Below are 23,092 nucleotides of genomic sequence, written 5' to 3' on the forward strand. Positions count from 1 at the left end.
CTTAACACCAAACACAAATTCACACTCATCTCAGACAGATCCCCTCCATGTACTCCCTCCAATCTCTCTCTCTTGCTTCTTCTCTAGCTCTCATTTACTGCCATGTTAAGATTGCAAAACAAGGACATATTTTGCCTGAAAGGGCAATTTTTTAATTGTTTTTTATTTTGAAAACCAAAAACCGGAACCTGTGTTGTATCGACGATGGTAGAACGTGTTTCCCTCTCTTTCTGCTCACAACACCCAGTGGCTGTCTCTCTACCTGTCCCTCGCGCACCCGAACAGTTGAAAACATTCTCGCGCTCGGGAGAGGATAGGATTTGGAACGAGAAGAGGAAGGGAGACATCACACACTCTGCTCCACCACCATGCAGATACTTGGGCTGTCTTTTGTGCTGTTATGCCTCATCTGGGGCCACTCCGGCGCTCTCGGCGGAAAAGGTAGGAACATGGGAAAGAAAAAGATGAACAAAAAAACAATTTGTCTTCGATATGTTTGACTGCGTTTTCGCGTTTGAGTTGCACAAGTTGGAAAGGGGGCACTTACAGTCCGTCCAACAACTTCATCGCCATTTAGGTGTTTTTGTCTCTTTCTAGTTAAGTTTTACATAATATTCAGTAGCTTGCTCTCGTGCATCAATGCGTAGTTACTCAAAGTTAAAGTAAAGATGGACAGGGCAATTAGAGGGACAGGTGTTCAGCTGGGTGGGAAGTTGGAGCTTATAACGCTACGTAGTTTCACTGTAATGTGTTGTGATTGATGAATGATCACCAAGAGGCTAATATACAAATAATATGACAAATTAGTAGATTACTTTTTAACCCATTACTGTTCCCTACAACCCAAGATAACGTCGTATGCTCCTAAATGTATTGAAATGTGACATTACATAAGACAACTAAAAGCAGCAGGTACTCACAAATGTCCAATTTAAACTGTTGTTATTTTACTTGAAAAATTACAAATTATATCACATTGTTCAGCTCTGATAATAGCATGATACTTAATATAGAAAAACATATTGGCTCAATAGTAATACCATCACCCCTAGAGGTTACTAGGAAACTATTCTTTACATAATTATGACTTGGCAACCTATAGCATGCCCCAGTTGCTCTTGAAGATTAACACTATTAATATGACATTTATTGAGGATATCAGAGGTTTATGTTCCTGGTCATGACTGTCTGGTTGGCCAGTGATCTGGAGATGATTTCTAAGATAATCGATGAGTGCTCGGGGAGGGCAGGGTGTAGCACTAAATCACATCCTCACTCTGTGATGCTCTCAAACATCACTTTCCCTCTCTCAAACACACACACACACACACACACACACACACACACACACACACACACACACACACACACACACACACACCACACACACACACACACACACACACCCACACACACACACACCACACACACACACACCACACACCACACACACACACACACACACACACACACACACACACACACCTGACTGGTGTTGCCTATGAAGGGCAGCGGCAGTTTACAGTGGTATTAATTGGGTCTCTGGAGTGAGAGCGCGGGGCTGACTGGCTGTCTGCGCTTAACCAAAAATAATTTCCCCTGTTTATGAAAGACCTCCATATGGCCGGGAGCCAGAGGGAAGGCTAAGTAGGTTTAGACAAGTTTACAGAGAAGAGCCTGTTTTGTGAAGGGTGAACGCAGCTTTGATTGCTACAGACAGTTGTCATCAGCTATGCAATGCGTAATCTGCTTGTCTCAAGGCAGAGTATATTGTTATCAAACTAGAGCTGCAATGATTACTCGATGGACAGAAAATATTGCCTACTATTTTAATAATTGTTCATGAAATATTGTGGAAAATGCTGTTTTCAGCCATATTACATTGAAGGTCTTTAGGTTTTGGACAGACAGGAGGTAATATTCAGGTTAATCAATCATGACAGAATGAAAACATCCCTATACCAAATATTTTATGGAATGGATGCATTTGATTTGATCATTATTGTCAGGAATGATAGTAATTTAATAAGGTTTGATAAACCTGTGTATTGTTAAGTAAAGCCACTTCCTCTTCACATTCAAAAAAAGGAATAGATTAAGGCCATGGATGGCTGTATAACAAAGACACAAAGACACACAGTGAATTTTTGATTTTGCATTTACAAGCTCTACAAGCTCAGCAGAATACAGTACGTATACGAGACAAAGGCTTGCCGCTGAATACCTTTACATAAGTCAGGAAATAGACCTGAGCAGATGAATGCAACACAAAACAAGAGGATTTGAAAGGGAGAAAAAAAAAAATGGAAAACAAGATGAGATTTATTGGTGTCTTTCAACAGAGCCGTCTAGCTGCATTATCCTCGCTGGAAGATAAATCGTGAAGGCGATGTGGAACGCAGCAACATAACTCAGGTTTTCCTCGTCGGTGCAATGACTGGTGAAACAATGTCTGGCAGGAACGTCCGGGCCCGTCCTGTCACTCCTTTCCTCTTTACTATCATTTATGCCCTTTTTTCTCTTTTCTTTTCTCCCATGTTTCTCTCTCTCCCTCTCTCCCGTTGACTCTCCCATTGTTTGTTGCTTTGCTCTGTTGGGCTGATGCTATTCAGAGGGCAAATGTCAGAGGAAGGGGATCGAGAGAGAGGCGGGAGCAACCTCATTCTGATTTCCAGAGCTGCTTCTCTTTCCCTCTCCACTGCCCTGGATTCTATTCCAAAGTTGTATGGGCTTAAGTGAGTTGTATAAATGGTGAGGCAGTCCTCTTTCTGTCTGTCTTTGCCTCATCTGGAGAGTGTCACATTCCCACTCCATCCCAGGTACCTCTATTACCAACACCTTCCTCCATCCCATTTATATTCTCTGCCTTTCCCTGTCCAGATTTTCTCCTAATTTCACTCCCGTTGTTCCTTTTCTCCCTCCAAACTCCCTCCATCGCAAACCTTACCTGTACTTTCTCTAGTTTATTTTTTAAATCTCTTATGCCTCACAGAGTAGAACAACATGCACGTTTGTGAAATGTTAAAATGTCTGCCTGAATGTGGGCAATTGTGTTGAAAAAGACTGAGCACTCTTGTGCTTTGTGCTGACGAGTGTGGAGGAATTTCAGGTCTGTGTGCTGCCGGGCCTATATGCAAATGAGGGTAGAGATGCAAATTATTGTCCTAATTTGGATGTTAATTACTCAGTACGGCTAATTATAATATGTCTGATGAGGCGTAAGGTGGAGGAGAGGAGCAAAATGGAAAGGCTGCCATAGGATGATGTATGTGGGGATGAGAGAATGTGTGTGTGTGTGGTGTGTGTGTGTGTGTGTGTGTGTGTGTGTGTGTGTGTGTGTGTGTGTGTGTGTGTGTGTGTGTGTGTGTGTGTGTGTGTGTGTGTGTGTGTGTGTGTGTGTGTGTGTGTGTGTGTGTGTGTGTGTGTGTGTGTGTGTGTGTGTGTGTGTGTGTGTGTGTGTGTGTGTGTGTGTGTGTGTGTGTGTGTTGTGTGTTGTGTGGTGTGTGTGTGTGTGTGTGTGTGTGTGTGTGTGTGTGTGTGTGTGTGTGTGTGTGTGTGTGTGTGTGTGTGTGTGTGTGTGTGTGTGTGTGTGTGTGTGTGTGTGTGTGTGTGTGAGGTGTTTTGAGTGTGTTGTGTGTATGCCAGTATCACAGCAGCTGGTCCAATGGTTCCGTTGGGGCCTTCTGGTCAGCACTGCTCAATATGTGGTGGATAAACATTGCATGCAGTGCTGACTTCTGAGACACACACACACACACACACACACACACACACACACACACACACACACACACACACACACACCATGTATACATCACTTCAGAGGACATTACATTGACTTACATGCATTTCCTGGTGACTTATCCTAACCTTAACCATAACCAACACATGCCTAACCCTAGCCCTTGCCCTTACCCTAAACCTAACCAAGTCTTCACCCTAAAATTAATGATTCCCCTTATGGGGACCTCCAATTTCTCCCCATAAGGGAGGCGAGTCCCCACACGTGACTGTGTAAACAGATTTAGGTCCCCACAAGTATAGTAATGCTAGGCCACACACACACACACACACACACACACACACACACACACACACACACACTGGAATCTTCTTCTTCGTCATCGTATTTTACATTTTCTCACGGTTTTTATGACACCGCTAACGTAAGTGAGCGGTAGGATTTTACTGCATCACACAAAGGGTTGGGTATCGTTTGGATTTTAACAATCACGGTTCTGCTTTTCGATTCTGGTTATTTTCGGTTCTCGATTCCGGTTCTTTGAGAGGGTAAAAATAAGTCAAACTGGGAGAAAAATATATTTATGAAAACATTAAGTCAAATCTGTATTCCTATTTACAAATCACTTCATACTGTTTAATTTCTTACAGTTATTGAATACAATTATATAAAAATAATCTATGCATTGTTTAGTTAGTTCTAAGTGGTGCAGTTTGAGAATGTACAATTGGCCCAGTCTCCTCTGATGTTACACTGCAACCTGCCTGTGAGACAGAGTCCAACCACACATATCCAACACATAGGACATAACCTAATAATAATAATACATTCTATTTATAGCCTATAGGCCTAGCGCTTTTCTACAACTCAAAAACATGTCCTGCAATACACATGCTGCAGCTGCCCAGCTGCTCACTGTTTGTAAAAGTAAATAAATAGTATTTTCATTTCAATAATGTAGCTACTTTCTATACCCTGCTTCATAAACAATACTGACATCCCTGTGCTCCTCCGAGTCTGGGGGTCCGGGGATGTGAGGAGAGCGCGAGGACAGACAGGGAGGCTGCTTCACTTCATAAAGGAAATGGTGGTCAATATTAACAACACAGGAGCTAAAACGCTTAATAACCTTCATTACGTGTTAGAGAAAGAACATAAGAAAGTTTGACAAAGATGAGGCTGTTAAACGGGCAGCGGATCTGCTGTGTTTAGAAAGAGAGAGTGACGCTGAGCTGCACCGTGCAGCGATCAGCTGATACGGAGCATATGAGAGAGCTGCGGTCCGCGGGGCTCGGCCTCGCCTCCTGTCCTCACAACTCTTATTAATCCCGGTACCGGACAATTGTTATTTGTTCCTACTCGGAACCGAGCTTTGCTTCCCAACCCTGCCACTGTGCTACACTTCCCGCCCCGCCCCCGTCTAACTGTACAGAAAGCGCGAGATGCATTTCCTTAGGAATCGACAAGCAGAACCGAAACTAACATTTCTAAACGAACAATGGCGGACACGGACAATTTGCGAATGAGTTCTGCCTTTTGTAAACTGAATGTATCAATAATTTGTCAATAAACGTCACTTGTCCGCCGGACAAGTCAATTGACAGATCTACTTGTCCGATATTGTAAATAACACGTCGCGGACGGTGGGACGTGTACTTTTTCGCACACTGTTACCCTTTTAAATGATTTGTATTTCTTGATTTTCCTCTATATGCTTTAGGAACACAAATGACACATCCGGAAAGTTGGAAAGAGAGAATGGGACAGAGAATGATAGAAACCTTCGTAGACCATTACCCTACAAAAACATTAGAGCTGTTGAAGCAACAATAGATATGTTTTGAGCGCAATGACCGATTGCACCAAGCTGGACCTGTCGGTTGTAGTCTGGGAATTGAGACTTTCGGAAAGTTGTTAACTTGAAAATCATTCTTTGTATGGTATTTGTGAAGATGACCTAACTAGTGTGTTGCCGAGGGAGCACAGATAAATAAACCGCTCACTTTAATGTGAACTTTGCTGTTTAAAAAGTCTCACCTTTTCTTTGTATACTTTACTGTCCATGTTGCCGTAAATGCTATGCTCCGTTTATGGCCTTTTCAGCGCAACCACTGCTAGGTGCCATCCATGTTGGTTTTGGTCGATATGTGAATTTCTTGCAGGATTTGCGAGGATTGAAACTGCCTGAACTCAAGCCGTCGTTCTGACCAGGTGTTCTGTATGTTGTCATAAGGTTTATGGCTCTTTCTCACTGAGAATGTTTGAAGAACAGAGCATAGGTTGTTGTATTCCATTCAATGACAAAAGGCTTCACTTACGAAATGTTCTTAGCTTTGGACTTTGTTCAGATACAGCAAATGGATTTTCATGATATTAGTGCAGTTGCCTGAGGTGTACATTTAGTAGTTTCATCACCTCGCCTGGAAATCTCTATTCCTCACGACTCGTCACGAGTAAAGTTTAATTCCATTTTTCTCCATGAAGTCCAAAGACTCATTTGTTGACATTTAGCTTACTTCGTACTGAGATTAGAGTCAACACATTGAAAATAGCCTTTGTGTTGGCAGCAGATCCGAGGGCAAATACTGCAGATTTTGTGTTTCTTAACTTTCTTCCTTGTACTCATTTGTTGTCTTCATATTAGCATGCAAAAATACAAATGTATTTTCAGAGTTGATCTGACTAAAGCAATGTTCAGTAGCAGCTATCAGACTGCTAAGGCGCTGTGTCTCTTCTGTGTCCCATGAGCCAGTGTCATTGCAGTGTTATCTATCGTCTCTATGTACACAGGCCAAGCCATCCTTTATTAAACAATAGGCCGCGGTCTGTTGTGCCTCGTGATGAAGCCTGAAGTTATGAAGACATGCACCGCTGCACACTGTTTTAATTATAATTCCAATACAAACGTATTAGCCTTCTGTGTATTTGTTAACCTAATAATACATTGTGTTAACGTTGTAGTGTGTGTTCAGCCAAACATAAGAAACGCGCACAGATCCACACACACCCCCTCACACATCGATTGAGTCATCTCCTTCATCTTCCTTTCAACTTGTCCTGTGTGGGATTCTTGTAGTCAGTCCAAAGCCTCACTATACGCTTTGAAATGGCTTTATATTTGATTTTTCTTTTCGTATCGCTCCTCCAGTAGCAATCATGAAAGACACATGTCTTTTCCATCATGAGATATGGTTCTGGAGATGTTTTACAACCACATGTTTCCGTGTATATTAGAAAGGTATAGGCTACAAAGTGAAACTACATAGTGTTACATCACCGGGGCGACGATAAGTCACACCAAAGTTATTTGAGTTTTTCTAGGTAACTCGGTGTGTGACTGAAAAACAAATCACAACAAAACAATATCTTGAGAGAAGGCTGAACTGTGTGTGTGTGTGTGTGTGTGTGTGTGTGTGTGTGTGTGTGTGTGTGTGTGTGTGTGTGTGTGTGTGTGTGTGTGTGTGTGTGTGTGTGTGTGTGTGTGTGTGTGTGTGTGTGTGTGTGTGTGTGTGTGTGTGTGTGTGTGTGTGTGTGTGTGTGTGTGTGTGTGTGTGTGTGTGTGTGTGTGTGTGTGTGTGTGTGTGTGTGTTCACCTTCAATCACGTCCTCTTGCATACACAGACTTGTGTACCTGGAGCTACAATCGCTGCTCAGAAAGAAAGGAATCACAGCAGGGAGGCAACATGAAAGCATGTCCTCAAGAAGAAAGGTTTTAATATTCACGAGTCATCAGTCAGAAGTGTTATCTCTGTTTCTCTCTGTCTATAGCACCACACCTGTCTCTGTCTGCGGCTCTCTTCTTCTCCCCTTCTGGCAGCAGCACATTAGACATGAGGCTTTGGATTTGTGTGTCAGTGCAAATATCCCTGTTTCTCCTCTCGGATCACTTTCATATTTCTCTCTTCTACTTCCTTCTGTAAAGCTTCCAGACGCAGGCCGCGCCTCACAGAGAGTTTGTCCGCTCACCTCGGCCTTTGCCCTTCCTCTCTCTTCCTCTGTTCTCCTCCTCCTCCTCTGCGCTCCAATGTCACCGTGTTTTCAGGCGACATTGCTGAGTTTGTGAGTTTATCACATTTCTATTTTCTGTCTCTTTGTTTGTATATGAATTATTTATGCAAAATGTATTTTCGCAACCTATCATGGTAACATGCCTACGTGAGACAACGGCTGACTATGCACTTCATGCCTAAGATTACATTTATATTGTGCTGTAATGTTGCATGGAAATACATAGAAATGTGTGTTACAGGCAGATTAGATTCATAACAGAACATATCCTTGTTTATCTCCTCCTCTCAAAACAACCTAGACAGACATGCTATTCTATTCTTTCATCATTTACTACTTAAAACCTCTCCTAAATAATGACCTCTTTGATATAATAGCAAAGGAATACATTTGGCGTGTCATGTGCCTGACATACTTAATGAATCCAAACCGAATTGCAAAACAGGTTTTAAGAAGAAATACAAAGAAATGGGCAGAAATTATTTTCAAATATTCTTGTGTGTAGATGTTTGATTACAATTCCCCAGTGGGAATAAGATAAACTAGTTTGTTTTAAATGTGTGGGTCTGAACACTGTCATGTCCTTAAACAAAATGTAAACATCTACATTACCAAGACTCCTCAAATCTGATCAAAATCTGCTACAGTTTAGCAATTACACAAATATTGACTTTCTGCTTCTGTTCTCAGGGAGTTAATGACCTCATGTGTTATCCATGATTAACTGTGGGCAAAGAGCTAATATAACGCCGTGATCATAGTGAAACAAGTGGTGATTGTGAGTCACCTACTGCCTTACTCCCTGATCCATACATTTAGTGTCAAAACAGAGCCTCAATTTCCCATTTGTAATGTCCCCGGCTCTGCCTTTGTTCTTTCCATTTGCAGTTTGATGTATAGTCCGTTGTTGCCCTCGGAGTCATTTGGTCCTCCTCCTCTCTACGTTTTCATATACACTCATCCAACCTGTCACCCTGTCTGCTGAGCACTCACACACAACCTCGCTGTTTCCACCTCCTCCTGTCTCCCTCGGTGTGTCCCGAACGAAATGAGCAGTGCTTTCCCACCCACAGCTCTGGGGTCATCACTGCAACATTTCCCATCAAGTCCTTGTCACATCTGATGAGTTTTAATTTGTACTTACTCTGGTGTAATGACATTTCCTGTTTATTTTATTCATGGTCCAAAGCTTTTCGCTGTAACAACTCTGTCAGCGAAAAACCCTATTAATCTTTCTGCAATTTCAGCACACTCTGATAACGGTGCTTAGCCAGATTTTTAAACTCATTATTGTTAATTGATTGACGTTCATCATCGCACAAGGAAAATGAAACATCGTGTTTATTGTGTCTTGTAAAGCACAAATGTACAGATAAATATTAAAGTAACTCGTATTCACTTCCTGAGGCGATACTTCCTCCTGCAAGGTGTCAAGGGGAGATGGAAGATAAGGTGTTATTTGCACATGATGGCGCAGAGTACTTACCGTAAGGGTGTGTGATTGTGTGAACACTGTGTGTTGTGTAAAAGTTTAAATTGAAAGATGGTTCCTGAAAGAGTAGCTGGGTGATGGTATATCGTCACAGACTCTCCAATACCCTATAATTACGATATTTGATGGAATGTTATATGATATACATTTCTGCCTCTTTTGTGCTTTTGTTTTCTGTCGAGGATGAGTGCGCATCATAATACATCGCATCAGTTCCAGTATAGTTTTGTCAATTAGAAAGGTGAAATACACAGCACTGTAAACAAAACCACTTCCCCTTCTCTCTTAGCGTTTGTCTCAAACACAATCTGTTCCCTCTGATTAGACGGTATGTTTTTACCAGACAGTCAAATGACTCCTGTGTTAAATACACTTGTATGCATTGTTTTTCAATGGTCAAAGGCAGCGAGATTAAATAAATGACGGTACTCCAAACCAAAAAGCCTGGCAAGGAGAAGCAAGAATGTCCTCTTCAGTTTATCTGTCACAATGAACCCACGTCTGAACTGTTACATTTCTATTCAAATGCCACGGCTTTCTGTGAGGCTCACCCCCATATCTTTGTGGCACTTTTCCTCTGTAATTATAGTCATTTTTCTTCACATGCTGACAATAACTGTATTGTGTTGAGTTGAAAAGACAGCGCCACCATTACTGGCACATCACATTGGTGTGAACAAATTACTAAGTGTAAAACAAGCAAATACTTGAAACAGTCAGCCTCTTGCTATGGCAACATACTCTTATTATCCTCCTGAGACGTAACGATTAACTTTTCCCCAGAACACCTCAGTCAGTGTGCTTTTCTCTTCCAGATGATTGGATGAGTACATTTAACTCTACAGGATATAACAACTTTATAGCTTTCATTTTTCCATTTATGGGATCCACTGTCATTAGGATCCTGAAATATGTCGTACAGTTTATAAAGCGCTAGGTCCACCTGGAGAACGTTTTAAAGCTTGGATCAGTGGTGTTTTGAACCTATCATTGTAAGTTATCTGTCCCAGGAGATAGACACATAGTGGGAGAAAACGCAGTGTGTGTAAAGGAGTGTTTTTGTAAAGGATAGCCGGAGTCCTAGAGGCAGTTGTGTAAAGAGAGGAGGACAGGGTCACGATGAAAACATCAGAGTTAAAGTGTAAGGAGGTGAATAAGAGAGCCCTGATCACACTGATGTATTGGTTTGGGATGTGTTGGCAATAAAACACATCATCAATCTCTTCCCCTCCTTCCCTCCCCGCCTCTCCCCTCCTGTGTGACCGCTCAACCATTATACTTTATTTAAGTAATTGCCCGGAAAATGGTTCCGAGTTGTCATCGGAAAGGAAAGTGCTCTTTTTAGCAGCTAAGGCAGTTTCGGCTTGCAACTTAGGGGCGTTTGCCTTTTATTGGACATTAGTGAGTGTTATGTCTCTGCCTACCTTCTTCATACCTTCCCTCCCACAGCTGCCCTTTTCTGACATGCCTCTCTCCCTCATGCACTATTAAACAGACACACTCATAGACACACATACACGGTACACTTTCACTTAGCAGTTCCTCAGCCTCTGTAATAAGGCTGCTCTCCTCCCCAGTAATGGGGATCTGCGGTGAGTGGAGTGGTCCAAGATGGCAGCTCCACAAAAGGCTCTGACAGATGCTTGGGAACGAGACACATCAGGGAGAAGATGGCCAGCTAACTCCTCTTGTTAACCCCCCGACCCTTCTCTCTCTTTCTGCTTCCTGACAACTTTGGAGGACTAATACGAAGATTGTTTGCATTGGTTCTCACAAAGAGGTTGAGAAGTTATCCAATATTAAAGTGCCACACTGTTTGCCTTGTCTGTATTGAGACCATGGGGCTAGAGGAGCACATAAAGGGGAAACACTTGTAATTGCTCAAAGTCTTGAAATTATTCACCATCTGGGCTTGTGTAGGCATTCTGTGGATGCACTATTATATGCAGCAGTCTCTTGTTTTAGTTCCATGTTTTTTAGACTTCACAGTAGGGGTGTAACGGTTCACAGAAGTCACGGTTCGGTTCATACCTCGGTTTGGGGGTCACGGTTCGGTACGTGTTCGGTACAACAAGGAAAAGCAAAAAAAAGTTCCAAATGCATAATTTTTTTTGCTGTTATTTATTTTTAACAGTAGTGCAAGTTTAGAACTCTAACATTTGGAATCATTAACTGTATTACACAGTTAAAAACAAACCACAAACAGTAACACACACACACTCAGATGGCCATATTATTTATATTGGCTAATGTCAAACAAAAAGGTTAAATAAGCTGTACAACTAAAAAGAATGTCTTGAAAATATTAAAATAAATAATAAGAAAGTGTTTCAATCACAATCAATAAAAGGCAATACAGAACTGTATAACATCTCCTGATGTCGAAATATAAAATAAATACAATGATAAATATAAAACAAAATCAAATCTGTACCTTTAGGAGCAATGTCTAACATGTGTAATTAACTTGTGAGTGTGTGAGGCCATTATGCCTAAATAAAGGTACTCAAGCTTTACTCTATTTTCAAGTTTTTCTTCAAAAAGATGAGTTTGTCTACGTTGTCAGTAGTGAGGGCAGATCTGTTGGCGGTAACTATGTCACCTGCCGTCGAGAAAACCCTCTCGCTGGGGACTGAGTCAGACTCGGATGTGATTGAGCATGTTTGACGTGTTACCACTAGCATACCGCACCGCTGTCGAACAACGCCGACACACCGTCCTCGTCCGATCCACAACTCGCACCCCATCATTGTTGTAGTCCACAGGGAACCCGAAATGTTCCCACACACCTGATTTAAAAGAAGCAGGTGGGTCTTCTAGCTCCTGTGTGTTGTGTGAACTCGCTGTAGCTACTAACTGTTCTTCTTCATGTATTGTGTTCGTTTTGTTGTGTTTTGTTCTTGTTCTTCATTTGTTATTTACGGGCGGCTGGCTTTTAGGCGCAATACCGCCCCCTGGATTATATATAGTGTAATACTGCCCTGAGTGACAGACTTTTTTCCCACTCGTAAAAAAAGGCGTATTCGCCGTGTGACTGCATGTGCCGAACCGTGACGTCCGAACCGTGACGGTACGGGACGAATACGGGTACGGGACGAATACGGATACCGTTACACCCCTACTTCACAGCAATGGTGTTATTCTGGGGAAATCTGAGGCGCTGATGCTTCCCTCTTTATTGCAGAATATGTAATTCCTCCCTGTTGTCAGGTATTGATTTTAGAAGAAAGGTGATGATAAACAATGTTTTCTTTCTCGTGCCGATCCCAGTGGTAGATTAAAACAAACTGCTGAGAGTAATGTGGCCTGGCTTGGTATTCAATTCAGAGAATGCCTTGCATTGCCTTCCTACTTATGACACTATAGGAGGATAATACTCCAAATATATCATATTCAACCCCGTACCCTGTCACATTTCTTATGCTGAGGGATGGCATGGAAACTAAAAGCCATGAAGAACAAATTGGAAACATTATGAAATCGAACACAAGCATCTTTCCTGCCTGAGAACTACAGTGCATCTGGCAAAGTGTTGATACGTGATAATGGTTCACATTGCACCACAGAGACATCATTTGCCATGTCATTATTCCGGAACTCACTAGAATGTTTAAATATCACCAGTAGTTGCCTGATATTGTGCAGTCTGTCATATGAAGATGATGAAGCGATAAGGCTCCTCCCTGTCCTTTTTTACTGAACAAAAATATAAATGCAACACTTTTGTTTTTGCTCCCATTTTTCATGAGATGAACTCAAAGAGCTAAAATATTTTCTATATACACAAAATAACCATTTCTCTCAAATATTGTTCACAAATCTGAAAAAATCTGTGATAGTGAGCACTTCTCCTTTGCCGAGATAATCCATCCCACCTCACAGGTGTGGCATATCAAGATGCTGATTAGACAGCATGATTATTGCACAGGTGTGCCTTAGGCTGGCCACAATAAAAGGCCACTCTGAAACGTGCAGTTTTGCTTTATTGGGGGGGTCTGGGGGGGTCCGAAAACCAGTCAGTATCTGGTGTGACCACCATTTGCCTCACGCAGTGCAACACATCTCCTTCCATAGAGTTGATCAGGTTGTTGATTGTGGCCTGTGGAATGTTGGTCCACTCCTCTTCAATGGCTGTGCCAAGTTGCTGGATATTGGCAGGAACTGGAACACGCTGTCGTATACGCCGATCCAGAGCATCCCAAACATGCTCAATGGGTGACATGTCCGGTGAGTATGCTGGCCATGCAAGAACTGGGATGTTTTCAGCCTCCAGGAATTGTGTACAGATCCTTGCAACATGGGGCCGTGCATTATCATGCTGCAACATGAGGTGATGGTCGTGGATGAATGGCACAACAATGGGCCTCAGGATCTCGTCACGGTATCTCTGTGCATTCACAATGCCATCAATAAAATGCACCTGTGTTCGTCGTCCATAACATACGCCTGCCCATACCATAACCCCACCATGGGCCACTCGATTCACAACATTGACATCAGAAAACCGCTCACCCACACGACGCCACACACGCTGTCTGTCATCTGCCCTGAACAGTGAAAACCGGGATTCATCCGTGAAGAGAACACCTCTCCAACGTGCCAGACACCATCGAATGTGAGCATTTGCCCACTCAAGTCGGTTACGACGACGAACCGGAGTCAGGTCGAGACCCCGATGAGGACGACGAGCATGCAGATGAGCTTCCCTGAGACGGTTTCTGACAGTTTGTGCAGAAATTCTTTAGTTATGCAAACCGATTGTTGCAGCAGCTGTCCGAGTGGCTGGTCTCAGACGATCTTGGAGGTGAACATGCTGGATGTGGAGGTCCTGGGCTGGTGTGGTTACACATGGTCTGCGGTTGTGAGGCCGGTTGGATGTACTGCCAAATTCTCTGAAACGCCTTTGGAGACGGCTTATGGTAGAGAAATGAACATTCAATTCACGGGCAACATCTCTGGTGGACATTCCTGCTGTCAGCATGCCAATTGCACGCTCCCTCAAAACTTGCGACATCTGTGGCATTGTGCTGTGTGATAAAACTGAACATTTTAGAGTGGCCTTTTATTGTGGCCAGCCTAAGGCATACCTGTGCAATACTCATGCTGTCTAATCAGCATCTTGATATGACACACCTGTGAGGTGGGATGGATTATCTCGGCAAAGGAGAAGTGCTCACTATCACAGATTTTTTCAGATTTGTGAACAATATTTGAGAGAAATGGTTATTTTGTGTATTTAGAAAATGTTTTAGATCTTTGAGTTCATCTCATGAAAAATGGGAGCAAAAACAAAAGTGTTCTATTTATATTTTTGTTCAGTGTATTTATAAAACCTCAAACTTTTTTCTCTGGTCTTTGCCCCACTTGAGAACGATGTACAGCATTTGCATGAAAAAATACAGCAGAAAGAGTAAAGAATCGCACAAGGTGAGACGAGCAGGGATAGAAGAAAGACAGAAGCCAAGGACAGAGGCGAAGTGAGATGTTCGAGAGATGCAGAAAAAAGCGAGCGTCATGACAGAAAAGAGAGGGAGAATAAAGGGAGAGAGGCTGTGTGGTGTGGTGTGGTTTGCCATTGCCACTCATTGTTTGGCGGTGTGAGCGGTCGGCGGCGTGCCCCGGAGCGATTCATCATGATTATGTGGGGGTAGGCAGGTAATGTCACAGCAGGCAGGGCTGGGCACAGTGGAGGCGCACACTATTTCTGGGCATCTGTCTTCACCAGCCAGGACGTAGTTGGTCACATCAGCCTGTGTTGTTTCTCTGCGGCGCCCTCTAAACATTTCAGGCTTTGTCGTATTTTCTTTTTTCAGGTCGACTCTTAAAAATATGTGTTGTATATAGGTGACGTGCTATTTGTTTACAAGTCCACATGATGAGTTACTTTTACATTTACAAATTGATACCGTGCCTAAGCTTCCTCTGTCAGTGTTTTTGGTTACTCCTGCTCCCCAATCCTGACTGTCATATAACACGGAGCTTCAGTGACTCATTAAAGAGGCATTCAATGTCAAACATCATGTCTGCCTATGTTTGGCTCTCACCCCCTTCCCTCCCCCTCTCACCCCTTTTCTGTGATTCTCTCTCTTCAGCCTTTGGATGTCTCTGACACTTCATGTGGCAAAGACTGTCATCTCTAACCTCGATCCTTCACATCGCTTTTATGTTTCTTCTAAAACAGCTCCCACTGTGCAGTGATGGATCTAATGGCTGTTTGTCCAACTGTGTGTGTGTGTATTAACTGTGTGTGTGTGTGTGTGTGTGTGTGTGTGTGTGTGTGTGTGTGTGTGTGTGTGTGTGTGTGTGTGTGTGTGTGTGTGTGTGTGTGTGTGTGTGTGTGTGTGGTGTGTGTGGTGTGTGTGTGTGTGTGTGTGTGTGTGTGTGTGTGTGTGTGTGGTGTGTGTGTGTGTGTGTGTGTGTGTGTGGTGTGTGTGTGTGTGTGTGTGTGTGTGTGTGTGTGTGTGTGTGTGTGTGTGTGTGTGTGTGTGTGTGTGTGTGTGTGTGTGTGTGTGTGAAAACATATGTTAGTGCTTTCAGCTTGTCCTGTTTGTGGGTAGGTGTTATTAGGGCAGTCAAACACACACACGTAATGCCATGTGTACTTGCTGTACATTGGGTCTCTAATGCACAGTGCGGTGGCAGAGAGGTCTAAATGATTAATGATCGCCTCTCTGGTGTGTCTGCCAAGGCTGCAGCTAAAACCAGTGTCATTCTCTCTTTCTGCTGTCACCTCATGAATATTGTATATGTTATGGACTTGCTTGCCTCAAAATATGTCCACTTCATTCAACATACCTCCAATCGGTCAAGTTTGAATCCATCTAATTATCTAACCAATGTTTTACTTGTACATATTAAAAGTAAGCAAATACTGTTTTCTTGGAAGCAATGCCTCCTTTTAACTGTCCCTACTGCCAACTTATCTACTGCAATATTAACTCAAGCTGCGCTCTCTTCAGGAAAGCTTCTCACATTATCTGATCCTTCCTGAAAAAATTAAATAATCAGTATGTTTAAATGTCAACGGATCCAATGAAAAACTCAAACCAAACATGTAATCACACTATGTATTATAGTTTGTGTACTTAGCCAAAGCCTTATATACAGGGGTGCACATAACTTTTTTGCCCTGGTTCTCAAAGGAGCACCTGGAGATGTTGCTTGGTGCTCATCCTTAAAAGGAAATATACCGTAACTTTTGAGGGGGTCTTGACTTTATTTGCCAGACACACGGCACTGAACACACATGCAGAGGTGAACATAGAACACACATGCAGAGGTGAACACAGAACACACATGCAGAGGTGAACACAAGACAACATTAGCACGACCAGTAATCCTACAAGCTGTCATCACTACCCTCCTGACTGTTCTCCTCACTGTCTTCCTCTCTGTCAGACATGGTAGCTGATGATGTAGGCCTACTACTTCCTCTCTGGTTGAGTCTGCGATTAGCTGCTTGCATCCACAAGTCAACAGCTGGTTTTGGGTCGAAAGTCTCTTGTTGTCATCTTAGACAAGTGGATGTAATCAAATAAGTATGTGAACATAACCAATAACCTACCATAGCCAATAACAAATTAATGTAACTTATTTTATTTGTGTTGTTCATTCATATCTTATTTTACCTTAAAATGTATTTATTTATGCATTTTCTTTTTTATCTCTCCAGTTTTAAAGGATATGTTTGGTTACTGTCCTATAGTATACATTGGAATGATTTCAAACCTGTTTATCCCAATAATTATAAAGGAGTGCCTTGGAAATATGTGTTTACATAAATTGTGACCAAACCGTTTGAACTTAGACTAAAGTGAACTATCTAAACACTGAGAGTCCTTTACCTCACTGAGCTGTAGTTATCAGCCTCTCAGTCTGACTGGAGAGGACTCTCCCTCCACATTATTGTAGAAACATCTTCTTCTTCCGTTAGAGCAGCTAGCACCAGATTCTAATAACAACAGCGCCGGTACCGGGCGGTGCGCCCTTCTCTCTCTCCCTCGCTCACTCGCATTTTGGCTGTGAGCTGCGGGCGCCAGATAAGCCAACATCCCCCATTTTCATCACTTACAGCGCCCATCGTACAGGGCAAATTAAACGTGTAACCGGGGTGAAAAGGGCGTTACATTTACTTAATTATGAATATTGTTACATCAAGGCCGAAAATTAGGATGAGCCCCAACGGTCAAAAATGTTTTTTTCCCCTCCCAGAGCTGACAGCGCAGCGCCTCCACAGATCTGGCGCCCTAGGCGAACATCTATAACGCCAGTGCTACGGGCCGACCCTGAGTTCATATGCAACTCGCAAATATCTCTCTCTCTCTCTCTCTCTCTCTCTCTCTCTCTCTCTCTCTCTCTCTCTCTCTCTACGCAAATGAGCCTTTTTTCAAATGACCCGGTGCTCTTTTTTTGGCGGAGGTGCGCACCTGCGCACCAGTTATGTGCAGCCCTGCATATATAACATATTATTCTTTCTACTACCATAAACCATTTTCCTGCCGTTGACCTCCAAACACATAAATTGCCGCTATAGGGTAAAGACCCTTATATCTGAGTTGATTCCTGTTGTTTATAAAAATGTCTTATATTGATACATTAGCACTAATTAGTTGTACATACTCTTCTAGTATGACAGGATGACGTTCATTTTGGCAGCCAGGAAGAAGTCATAAACAAATCTGCAGGGGAGTCTAGTGGAGTTTGCAACCGTGCCAGCTTTCTTTCTAAAAAGACAACATGCGAGCAGATGGGACTGTGCATCGGGCGCACACAACTCTCTGGGATGCAGGACAGCCCTCGGGTGAAATGCCACGTTTTTAGGTGAGCAATCTTTAAAATAATCAATTCTTCTGAAAGAACAAACAGGATTTTAGCTTCGAGCCTCCTCCAGAGCTGCTGAAGACGTTCTCCAGCTGAGTTGTACTCCTTCTGACAGGTAAACTGAATTTAATGGAGTGCGCCCTTAAGACCAGTTAGGCATGAAGATTGTGCAGCACCAGACTGTTTGTTGATTGATAAATCATTTCTTTAGATGTAATCCAGAAACATCATTAAGCAACACAGATAAAACACACCACTTCATGTTGACGATATCTTTGAAACCATGTGCCCAAACTGGGCAGGGACTGTTAAAGCAATAATCTCCTGTAATCACCTAGGTGACAGTGTATGCTACTGAAAGGTGTTGGCGTGCTGCGATGTGCGGGTCCTTCAGGAACATGATTACCTGTCTGCAGAGTTGCACTGTCGGCACAATCTTGGAGGCAAACGGAGCAGAATGTCGTTTAGTTTTTTTTAATCTTCAGTGTGCCCTTTATTTGTATCTCTGTGATATGTGGACTAGTTTGTGTATGTTGTCTGACAATGCTTTCAGTTTTGCTAAATATTCTATACTTTTCTTTTTCCAGGTTAATGTTTGTTTCCTAATTACATTACACATAAAACCGCAATCAACACCCTCTCACTCCCCGTACTGTCATCAACACCTACAGTGCGCTCGTTTGCAGACATCTCTGGATAACACTTGATATAATGAATAACATTGGATAACACACATCTTGACATACAGGAATGAACCGCACTCAAGGTGTGAGTGATGTATACAAATGTGTTTCTCATTAACACTAAAATTGCAGTCAGGTTTAGTTTAATTTTCACGGGGTCCAGCTATAGCCTACATTATCTGCAAGTGATAACAAGATGTATTTATTTCTGTAACTAGGTTGTCTGTGATGTTATTTATAGCATGTTGGTTTCCACCGAGAGTTTCCTACTGTGATTTGAGTTTTTCACAGTTTTTGTAAGTAGGACTTTTCACAGGGTTTTGTGCCTTCCACTGTGTTTAGAGGGAAGAGCTAGAATAGAAGTGAATTGTTGAGGCTTATAATGACAAGTACACACTCTGACATGATTCCTTTTCATTGAGTTCATCAGGAATTGTGGCAAACATTTTACCCTTGAAAAAAAACATGTTTATTTAATAGCACTAAACAATTTTTAATATGTCTCAACAAATATAAGGCAGGGTCTTTGTGGCGAAAAATTGGTCTGGCATTGAAAGAAAATCTACATTTTTGCAATGTGATAATGAGAACCAGATAGAAGTGTCAGTAACAAAACAACAACTCTTAAGTATTGATTTTGGCAGAATCAATGTCAGCTAAATGCTCTAGTTGAATATTGTGTTGGGCGATGCAATAAGGCCAGGGCTAACGGATAGTGTTTGAATCACGTATGACTAAATGATACCCATTTGGGAACCGTCCACACATCCACTTCTCCACTATATAGAGTTTGGAAGTCAGCCAAAGCTTTTTCTTTGAGCTAAGAACATGAAAAGGTCTAAGCTTATCAGAGTTTTTAATAGATGAAGCACATTTGCCTTAAGTGTCTAAAACTGATTAGCTATTCTTTGCGCTTCAACCCTGTTTAGGCTTCAAACACCAGGCTGCATCCCACTGATGCTAAACAGTGTCAGACGGTTTCGCAGTGCAGCTGTGACAAACACTAAAACATCTTTTAAGCCATCATTTGAGCAGATGCTGATTTTGAAACGGTATCACACCCGCGTTATTATTTCCATTATCACAGTCGCAGAATAGACCCTACTGCAGAGCGGCCCTGCTTTCACCGGTAATGGCATCATTGTATTTAAATTTGTTAATGAGATTTTTAGAGATGGGAGTTGTTGTGAGCATTCAAAGAAAGCTGCTGTTATTACCCTGATCAGTCATTTCACTGAACAATATCACTCTGTTTTCACAAAATGTGTCCGGTCAACTGGAGACATTACATTAATGGAGCCTTGTTTACCTAATGCTCAATTGAGGGGGGGAGCTATGGAGCTATTTCAGGGTCATAAGTTTTGATCATTCAAAAAAATACAATTTATTTGAAAGTTCAAGTTTTTATCCTGATCTTTGAAAAATACAATGATGTATTTGAAATAATTTTTCAGGTTGAATATTATTTTGATTCAGTTCAGCAATTTTTTTGAATAAAATATTTATTTTCAGATTTCACTTTTATATATATTTTGATATTTGAATCCTTATTTTTTTCAGTTGCAGATTTTTCGTTTTCAGATTGAAAACAATTATTTTTTCAGTTTCAAATCTTGTTTTTTCAGGTTTCACATTGCTTTTCACCTTCAGATCGTTTTTCACTTTCAGATCTTTTTTTTTCGCTTTCAGATCTTTTTTTTCGCTTTCAGACTTTTGGCCCTGATGTTGCTTGAGGGGGGCGGGGCTTAGCAAAGAGTAGTTTGGCTTCCTGAGTGGCAGGTTGGTGGCAGGCCTCCCTCTGTCATGTTGCCTTCATGGATATTAGGTAGCGCGAGAAATATAACTCAATACTTTATATACACAATACTCCCGTGATTGGTGGTAAACAAAACTGAAGCACAGTTTATTGATCTTATACCTTGATGCTTGACTACGATGCTCAACAGCTCGCTTAACGAACTTTGACGCTGGTATCAGTTTACCACCAATCACGGGAGTATTGTGTATAGAAAGTATTGAGTTATATTTCTCGCGCTACCTAACATCCATGAAGGCAATATGCCTGCCACTCAGGATGCCAAACTACTCTTTGCTAAGCCCCGCCCCTCAAGCAACATCAGGGCCAAAAGTCTGAAAGCGGAAAAAAACGATCTGAAAGCGAAAAACGATCTGAAGGTGAAAAGCAATGTGAAACCTGAAAAAACAAGATTTGAAACTGAAAAAATAATTGTTTTGAATCTGAAAACGAAAAATCTGCATCTGAAAAAAACAAGGATTCAAATATCAAAATATGTATAAAAGTGAAATCTGAAATAAATATTGTATTCAAAAAAATTGCTGAACTGAATCAAAATAATATTCAACCTGAAAAATTATTTCAAATACTTATTTTTATTTTGAATACATCATTGTATTTTTCAAAGTTCAGGATAAAAACTTGAACTTTCAAATCCATTTTTTTTTTTTTTAATGATCAAAACTTATGACCCTGAAATAGCTCCATAGGGAGCCTGTTAAATGGATCATAATCACTTAAAAATGGCTATTTCATGCCTCTCTCTCTTTAAATGTTGAAATGTTTGTGCGTCTACAGCTTTAACTTCATAGTGCCAACTAAATGAATGCCACATATGAATCCTATTGCTCATCATTGACATCGATTAACAGCCAGAAAGAGGCCGTGCTTTTTTCTTTCACAATGTCAAATTATTAGAAAATTCACGAAATACAATATATGCAAATTGGGCCTCATGTACATAATTATGAATACTTTGTATACTGGTATAAATGTGCAGCTTGTTGGTGGAACATCACCTTCATTGTCTCTTTATGTCTCCCATGTACTCATTTGTCTCTTTTATTCTCTCATCCACTCCTGTAAGGCCATCTGTAGATTGTCATCTGTAGACACTTAACAGTTGGCTGCACATCTCATTAGTCTGAAAGGTACATTCTTAATAATGTGACTTTTCCTTCATTCCCAAGCTTTAATGCCCGGCCCCTCCATGGCCCTTTTTTAAGGTGACCTTTGAATAATCAAGAGGAATTAAAGGGAATTAAAATGTGTAATAGTGTGAAGCATCAGTGAACCCGCCGTCATGATCTATTACAGACAATAAAGCCTCTGTGGAATTGATTTGAAAGACAAAGCTTCATATCTTAAAGATGTTAGTCTCTTTGTAAATTAATTATTTAAAGTAATCTCAGAAAACAAAAGCATTATTAGCTGCTACTATCTTGTCCAATGCTTTATGTCAGATTTTAATAAATGAACAATTTCCAGCACAATTTGTTGAACCTTATCTTTGTTGTAGTCGTTCATTTCCCCCTCTTCCTGTGGGACGTCAGCGCCGTCCTGCAGTATTACTGATTATTACCAATGTCGATTGGTAGCAGCAGAGGAAGAGAGGACATTGACACTAAGCTTTCAGAAATCCTCCCCAGAGCGATGCGGTTTGGTGACACTGTTGGATGAGTTTGAAAGTGTCACACTCACACAAGAGTCATATCACCTAAACCCTGCAAACTGCGCACATGTACGCACAAAGATGCCACACATTACCATAATGCAACAGCACACTGACGATTGACAGACAGGTCAGCAGGCGGCGGTGGGAAGACAGACAGTACAAACTGTGAGGGAGGGAAGAGCTGCCGATGTTTGAATTTCAGACTGTTGAAAGGACGGAGAAACAGCGAGATGAAACGACACAAACATATCAGCACATTTCAAGGATAATTATTCCCACTGGAGTTGTTTTGGGGAGTAATTACTTTCCTTCAGGATCTAACACCAAGTAAAACTGAGTAAAAAGGTGGAAACTCTTGTTGGAAAACATTTGTTCTTTAAATAAACTTTCAGAATCTAAATCTTTTCGACCTTTTCTTTTCAATACCCAACAAAAACATAGTTAACGATAGGTATTAATAAGCAGCTATAGCTTTAGCGAATCAACCTTAGTGGACTTATAAAGGAAATTGTCTCAATAAAGTGTAATTTAATATATATTTTGGTCTTCCAGCCAGATGGGATTCATATACCTTGAAATGTGATGTATTGATTAAAAGTGCACTTATTATTCATAATTGATCCTAAAACTTTGTATTTCTACCTTTCAACTATTTTGAATGATTAAACCGTAGCATGGGGAAAGGAGGCAGGTTATTTTCTTTTTTAATTGTTATTCTTGTTAATCGTTGTAAAAAACAAATTTTAGTGAACTTGCATATTTGATACTTTTGAAAATTCTCAATCAATAGGTCTATTTAAAAAATGTCCTCACCAGCTTGCTTTGGCCTCATCACTACCTGTGCTTCTGTTCCCTTCACCAGGTTCACTTCATTGAT

General features: G+C 41.5%; 1 protein-coding gene across 2 annotated transcripts in view; it reads left to right on the forward strand.

The window, feature by feature from the left end:
- The first annotated feature begins 250 nt into the window (after positions 1–250).
- Positions 251–23,092, forward strand: part of clstn2 (calsyntenin 2) — a 189,578-nt gene continuing 166,736 nt past the window's right edge. For both annotated transcript variants that reach the window (XM_034196160.1, XM_034196161.1), the window contains exon 1: positions 251–441. In XM_034196160.1, the coding sequence (XP_034052051.1) occupies positions 369–441 (73 nt within the window). In that variant the 5' untranslated portion in view covers positions 251–368. The remainder of the gene's footprint in view (positions 442–23,092) is intronic.

Source organism: Gymnodraco acuticeps, unplaced genomic scaffold (genome assembly GCF_902827175.1).
Source record: "Gymnodraco acuticeps unplaced genomic scaffold, fGymAcu1.1, whole genome shotgun sequence".
NCBI classification, from domain to species: Eukaryota; Metazoa; Chordata; class Actinopteri; order Perciformes; family Bathydraconidae; genus Gymnodraco; species Gymnodraco acuticeps.